This window comes from Chiloscyllium plagiosum, unplaced genomic scaffold (assembly GCF_037043375.1).
Source record: "Chiloscyllium plagiosum isolate Xiang-an unplaced genomic scaffold, Cpla_swu_hap1 HiC_scaffold_37, whole genome shotgun sequence".
NCBI lineage: Eukaryota > Metazoa > Chordata > Chondrichthyes > Orectolobiformes > Hemiscylliidae > Chiloscyllium > Chiloscyllium plagiosum.
The window spans coordinates 24,366,623-24,373,959 of NW_028270175.1; the positions used below are offsets into that span (position 1 = coordinate 24,366,623).

Genomic DNA, 7,337 nt, shown 5'->3' on the forward strand with positions numbered 1-7,337 from the left:
TACAGAACTGGCTCAAAGGTAGAAGACAGAGGGTAGTGGTGGAGGGTTGTCTTTCCAGACCAGAGGCCTGTGACCAGTGGAATGCCACAAGGATCAGTGCTGGGTCCTCTACCTTTCATTTATATAAATGATTTGAATGCGCGCATAAGAGGTATAGTTAGTAAGTTTGCAGATGACACCAAAATTGGAGGTTTAGTGGACAGCAAAGGTGGTTATCTCAGATTACAACAGGATCTGGACCAGATGCCAATGGGCTGAGAAGTGACAGATGGTGTTTAATTCAGATAAATGCGAGGTGCTGCATTTTGGGAAAGCAAATCTTAGCAGGACTTATACACTTAATGGTAAGGTCCTAGGGAGTGTTGCTGAACAAAGAGACCTTGGAGTGCAGGTTCATAGCTCCTTGAAAGTGGAGTTGCAGGTAAATAGAATAGTGAAGGTGGCATTTAGTATGCTTTCCTTTATTGGTCAGAGTATTGAGTACAGGAGTTGGGAGGTCATGTTACAGCTGTACAGGACATTGGTTAGGCCATGGTTGGAATACTGCGTGGAATTCTGGTCTCCTTCCTATCGGAAGAATGTTGTGAAATTTGAAAGGATTCAGAAAAGATTTAAGGATGTTGCCAGGATTGGAGAGTTTGAGCTACAGGGAGAGGCTGAACAGGCTGGGGCTGTTTTCCCTGGAGTATCAGAGGCTGAGAGTTGACCTTATTGAGGTTTACAAAATTATGAGGGGCGTGAGTGGGATAAATAGACAAAGTCTTTTCCCTGGGGTCGGGGAGTCCAGAACTCGACAGTGTAGATTTAGAGTGAGGGGGAAAGATATAAAAAAGAGACCTATGGGGCAACTTTTTCACAGAGGGCGGTACGTGTATGGAATGAGCTGCCAGAGGAAGTGGTGGAGGCTGGTACAATTGCAACATTTAAAAGGCATTTGAATGGGTATCTGAATAGGAAGGGTTTGGAGGGATATGGGCTGGGTGCTGGCAGGTGGGACTAGGTTGGGTTTGGATATCTGGTTGGCATGGATGGGTTGGACTGAAGGGTCTGTTTCCATACATCTCTGACTCTTTAACTGCCACCTTTAACACTTAAATGTCTAATAAAATCCCCACAAAAACCAGTAGAAAACTGAAGGAAGCAAGCAGTTTCCATCAAGTATTTGTCCAATCTTGCATGTCTTAAAGATTGTACACAGTGGATCAATGTTAGAATGTTGCCACCTGGAAGTTCATACAACTCAGCTCTTCAAAGTGCAATGAGCTGTGAAGAGAGAATTGGTCCAAAAACAATTTTCTAAGGTTACGGACTACACTAATTGGGCACGCTTAAAACCCAAGAGACCACTCAGTGGGAAAAGTTAAAAATAGACTTGCCCCAAAGGATATGCGCTGTTGATAAAGACACTCATTCTGCATTTAATTAATCACTTTCCCCAAGTGAGTACTTAAAGGATAACTTTCAATACAATAACTAACTGAAGGTAACGGAGAGCCAAGAGTAAAGATAAAGGTAACAAACATCAGTACTGTTGGGTGACCAACAATTCAAGCCACCTCAACATGCAACTACTGAATATTAATCAAAGGCAAGCCTTTTGTGGAATCGGAGTGTAACTACCTATATTGCTCGTATGAAATAAAACCCATTGGTGCAAAATATTCCACTATTAGCTTTACCTAGAGTTGAATTAGCCCCTTACTCTTGCTCAAAGTTCAAATTTTCTCAAGAAAAAAATTACTGAAGGTAAAGGGCAACCCATAAAACTGAAATCTCCACATCAGTGCAAGACAACCCAACAACATGGAGAAATGCAAGGAGAATAGTTTTAAAAGTTAGATACACTCAAATCTTTCAGAAAATTAACTATACACAGACACTTGGAATGTTAATGCATACTTTAAAATCCAGAAAAGCTCCAGATCACTTTTTGTTAACCTTTCTACTGAAGTTTTTTTTTAAAAATGAAAATAAAGCTTTATGTCTGGCCCTGAATTTAGCATATCCAAATGATTCAAAACTCTGGAAGATCAGAACCTCAGATTCAAAACCTGCCAATTTCCCAAGCCCTGCAGCCCAAAGTTACCGGCCAGGACCAAGTCCAACTATATTGCTCTATGTAAATTCAATATCCATGAACTGACAAATCCATGATAGGGCTCACCACAATTTTTACTGAAATAAGAACCCTTCCAGTCACATGTACCCAGGTTAGAGTGGGATGATGAGATATTTGTACACAGCATGTAGGAGTGACATTACACTTCACATTGCATGTTCAAAGTGTACAGCTTTCACAGAATGCCTCACAGAATACCTATTAAAAAACAAATTAAACCAGAAGAGGAAAAATCCAAATCAGAAGGATTTCAAAATTCAAAAGATTTGGATTTTAGCAAACATTAAAACAAGGCACCAAAACTGAATTTGATTTGATTCACTTTGAAGGTGTTTAAGCTTGAGAGCAAAACATATGAAAGTAGCCTGACTAGAGCGAGTTTGGAGTTTGAAAACACTTTAGGCTTGCAACAGCAAATAGACAGAGGCACAAATGGCTAATAACATGAAAGTTGAAAGCAGCAAATGGGGGCAGGGGGGGTGGAGGAATTTCAGTTCATAGTCAAATTGGACTTTGAACAGACCTACAGACTTCAGTCTGAGACAGATAGAAAGAAAGGAGTAGTGGGACAGAACTTGCAGCAGGGCCAAAAATTTTTGTCTTCCCAATACTCTATCAGAGAAAATTACTGCCAACCTTAATGTTAGATAAGCAGCCTGAAATGAGGCTATGGGAAGTAGTGCTGGGGGTAAAACTATGCATAATCAGTACACAGTGGAACTTGTTTTTGATTGACATTACTATAATCCAGGACTGAAAACAACACAGCAGATTCTGCACTTTAGAGGGGTGTTTGGAAAAAGCAGTCCCACTCACTTGAACAATAGGCATAGCATTGGTAGAGAATATAGTCGGTCAATCATTTCAATGACTGCAGACAGGTCAAAAGGAATAGTACACCTTGAACAGATGCAGGACAGCATTGCAACTTTAGGGGCTGTTTCAGTATTGTGGAAGTAGCAAATTCACAAATGAAGAGGCTCAAAAAGACAGCACTGCTAAAACAAGCACTGATTTTCAAATTAGCAAAACATTCAAAAACTTGAGGAGAAGGGGAAGAAGAAGTGTGGCAAGTAGTTTACAAAAGGCAGATACTCTATGAGGCAATTACAAAACAGAGATATGTTAATGAGGAAAACTATAAAATGGACTATTCTAATAGATTGCATGAAGGCCAGGAAAGAAAATTAGGTGAGTAACATTTTAGCAGCTATTTGGTCAAGAATAGATGGATTTAAGATTCAAGTCCAGGACCACTGCCATGTGGCAGAAAGAGGAGGCAAAAAGGAGAGGGAGGGAGGTGAAACACAGGTAAGTTTGCACAGACACTCAAAGAAAAAAGTAGAACGGAGATCTGAAAGGCCATGAAATCATCACACATTCAAGGAGACAGTGAATGATGGTTAAGAGCCAAGGCCAAGTTTGCATTCCAGGAATTTGGGGTGAGAAATAGGAGAACGAAATAAATAAATAAATAAAGATAGATGAGTGTTAAGATTTAGGGGAAGGAAAGATGAAACACATCAGTGAACAGTATGCGGCTAGGAAGAAAAGGATGGCCCAGAAGCCGCACAAAGATTTGTTTGGTGGCGTAACGGAAGGGAAGAGAGAAGTGAACCACAATCAAGTCCTGTTACCGAGCAATTCATAGTTATAGGGTGCGGCCGACGGCATGTTCTCGGCGTCAGGCCCGGGCACTGGAATTATTTTTTTGCGGACGCGTGTTTGGGCCCAGAATGATAGAACGGCTTCGAGAAGGTACGGGACAGGCCCGCTGGCGGACGGAGGTCAAATTCCCGGAGGGGCGTAGGAGGGAGAGAGAGAGAGAGAGAGCGCGGGCAGGCAGGCAGGCAAGACGTCGGGCCCGGTTTGCTGACTGCTGACCGGTAGGCCCGACGGACGGCGGAACCTCAGTTACCTGAGGATACTGTGTGCCTCCATACTCCGGTTCTGGTTACTCGAACACACCACCGCCACTCGCAGCGGATTCTGGGGCATCTCCTCCTCGCGCCGTCGCCAGAAAAACGAAAATAAAACGACCGGAAGCGGCAACCGCGCGACCGGAGCCCGGTCAGACACAAAATGGCGGCACACTACCACCTACTTCCGGCGGGAATAATCCAAGTGCGCACTTCCGAAAACGGAAATGGCGTCATTAGACACCCTGCCCAATTTTGTGAGTGTTGTCCAGATGGAGCACCCACGAAGGAATTACAACAATAACATTCTTAATCGTGCCTTTTATCTTTTTTGAGGAGATTCTAAATCCTCGGGTTTTTTTAAATCGTGCCTTTTTAAAGTTCTGGATGTCTTTAAACGTTTTGCAATCAGTTGAGTACGTTTAAGGGGTATTTACTGGAGGGGACATGGCAACCAATTTGTACTCAGCAAACTCTCACGAAGAACAATGTGATAATAATTTGGTAATCTGTTTTCAGGATGTTGATAGGACCTTATGGTGCTGAGGTAGAGTCCCTAATTCTGGAACAGAAGGCCTGGGTACAAGTCCCATTGGCTCTAGAGGTGTGTAATAACATCTCTTAAAAGATTGATTAGAAAAATAGGTGAAGGATGTTGATGGAGAAATAAGTACTGTATACGATAGTCAATGGAGAAATATCTGCTGCTACACTTTGTAATAGTGCTGTGGGATTTTTACCTCCATCTGAGAATATCTTCTTTAAAAGACAGCCTAAATTTTCTGCTTTTGTGCCTAGAATAGAACTTCTAAAACAGACTCAAGGCAACTACCAACTGAACTACAGCCAACACAGCTCCTGAGTAAACATTTCTATAGATAAATAGGTTCAATTTAATTTATACAATTCCAATCAGACTCATTATTTACAAAATAATTCTACTTGTTCCCAAGGAACTGATGTGGAATGTTATTTTGAACTAGCAACTATACTACCTGCTATTATATATATTATTAGCTATTGTCACTATGATATTTAGTTTTACTAGGCTGATAATACATGTTTAGACATTTATAAATCATGTCGTTCTATGTGTTACAGTTTACCGGAAACTGAAGTGGATTAGCCATATAAATAACCAAAAGAGAAAATGCTGGAAAATCTCAGCAGGTCTGGCAGCATCTGCCAGACCTGCTGAGAATTTCCAGCATTTTCTCTTTTGGTTTCAGATGCCAGCATCCGCAGTAATTTGCTTTTAGCCATATAAATACTATGGCTATAACAGTAATACAAAGACTGGGAATTCTGAAGTCATTAGCTCATACAAATGTAGAAATTAGGAATACAGGTAGGCTTTCAAACCCGTTCTGCCATTTTATACAATGTTGGCTGACATAATTGTGACCTCAACTCCATATTTCTATCTACTCCTGATAACTTTTCACTTCCTTGTCAGTCAAAAATCCATCTACCTTTGCCTTAAAAATATCAATTGATTCGCTTCCTGACTCCCCAAAGCTGACCACAATTTACAAGGTACAAATCAGAAATGTGATGGAATATCCCTCACTTGTCTGGATATGTATGCCTCCAGAAATACTGAAGAAGCTTGATATCATCCAGGTCAAAGCAGCCTGCTTGATTGGCATACCATCCACCAACTTTAGTCGCACCCTTTTTTTGATTACCAACTGTGAAATGTGGGCATTTCTGGCCAGCATTCATTGCCAAATTTTCTTCTGAGAGAAGGTGTTGGTGAGCTGTTTTCTTGAACACCTGCAGTCTGTACAGATATCGTAATGCTGTTAGGAAAACGATTCCATGATCTTGGCCAAGCAAAAGTGAAGAAATGGTAATATTGTTCTAAGTAGAATGATGTGCGTGATTTGGGGGGGAACGTTGTTGGTGTTCCCATGCATCCATGATTTACTCACTAAGTTTGGTGTACTGTTGCAGCAAGAGTATTAATACTGTTTGAGAATTCAGCTTCTGGATAACGATAATGCCCAGGATGTTGATTATAAATAATTCAGCAGACGTAATGCAATCGTCAGATTCACTCTTGATGGAGATGGTCATTGCCTGTCACTTGTGTGGTGAGAATGTCACTTGCCACTTAGCTGGCACCTGGATGTTATCCAGATTTTCCCACATACAGACCTGAAGAGTTTTAGTATTTAAGGAGTCACTAATAGGGCTAAGCTTTGTGAAATCATCTGTGAACATTCGTGTTTCTTCAGTTTTGCGAGGATCTTTGATGCCATAATTCAGTGGAATGTAACCAGATGTCAAGGACAGTCACTTTGACCTCACCTCTGGAGTTCAGCTCTTTTGACCAAATTTTATCCAAGGCTGTAATGAAGTCAGGGGCCGAGTGCCTCCAGGTTCCCCTCGCTCCCAAAGAGATAATGGGTGCCAGTAAGCATATGCAGAAAGATGAAGCATGTACTAGTTCTCCAGAAATCTCATGAAGGTCCAGAAATGGCCAGTTCATGTTCGCCATGGCTGTCACCATCAGCCTTGTAGAAGTTCAGGCCAAGGGAAGTGAACCTCCATGTGGGCAGAATGTAGTATGTCAGGTCCTCTATGCACAAACACCCCAAGGTCACCTGTTCAAGATACTAAGGCACATACCTCACTGTAGAGCAAACCTCCTCCATACCAGCTGTGGAGCTCGGGACTATATCAAGACAGTGGGTGGGAAAGGAAGAAGAAGACCTTCTGAAGGAACTTAGATGGCCCAGGTTACACTTAATGGTGAATAAGAACAAAGAAATACAGGTGTTCCCATATTTATAAATACGTGTTTCCTGTTCTCCTTCAGCTGTATGTGTCAGGTTACAGCGGGATATAGATAAGTTGCAGAGCTGGGCAGAAAGGTGGCAAATGGAGTTCAATGTAGGTAAGTGTGAGGTGATTCACTTTGGTAAGAGTAACAAAAAGATGGGGTACTGGGCTAATGGTCGGATACTTGGTAGTATGGATGACAGAGGGATCTTGGTGTCCATGTACACAGATCTCTGAAAGTTGCCACCCAGGTAAATAGTGCGGTGAAGAAGGAATATGGCGTACTGGCTTTTATTGGTAGAGGAATTGAGTTCCGGAGTCCTGAGGTCATGTTGCAGTTGTATAAGACTCTGGTGCGGCCGCATCTGGAGTATTGTGTGCAGTTTTGGTCGCCATACTATAGGAAGGATGTGGAGGCACTGGAACGGGTGCAGAGGAGGTTTACCAGGATGTTGCCTGGTATGGTAGGAAGATCGTATGAGGAAAGGCTGAGGCACTTGGGGCTGTTTTCA

The 7,337-nt window shown here is 42.1% G+C and overlaps 1 protein-coding gene across 2 annotated transcripts in view; it reads right to left on the reverse strand.

The window, feature by feature from the left end:
* Window positions 1-4,190, reverse strand: part of ssu72 (SSU72 homolog, RNA polymerase II CTD phosphatase) — a 93,588-nt gene extending 89,398 nt beyond the window's left edge. For both annotated transcript variants that reach the window (XM_043675800.2, XM_087980466.1), the window contains exon 1: window positions 4,038-4,190. In XM_043675800.2, coding sequence (XP_043531735.1) covers window positions 4,038-4,117 — 80 coding nt within the window. In that variant the 5' untranslated portion in view covers window positions 4,118-4,190. The remainder of the gene's footprint in view (window positions 1-4,037) is intronic.
* Window positions 4,191-7,337: the final 3,147 nt, after the last annotated feature.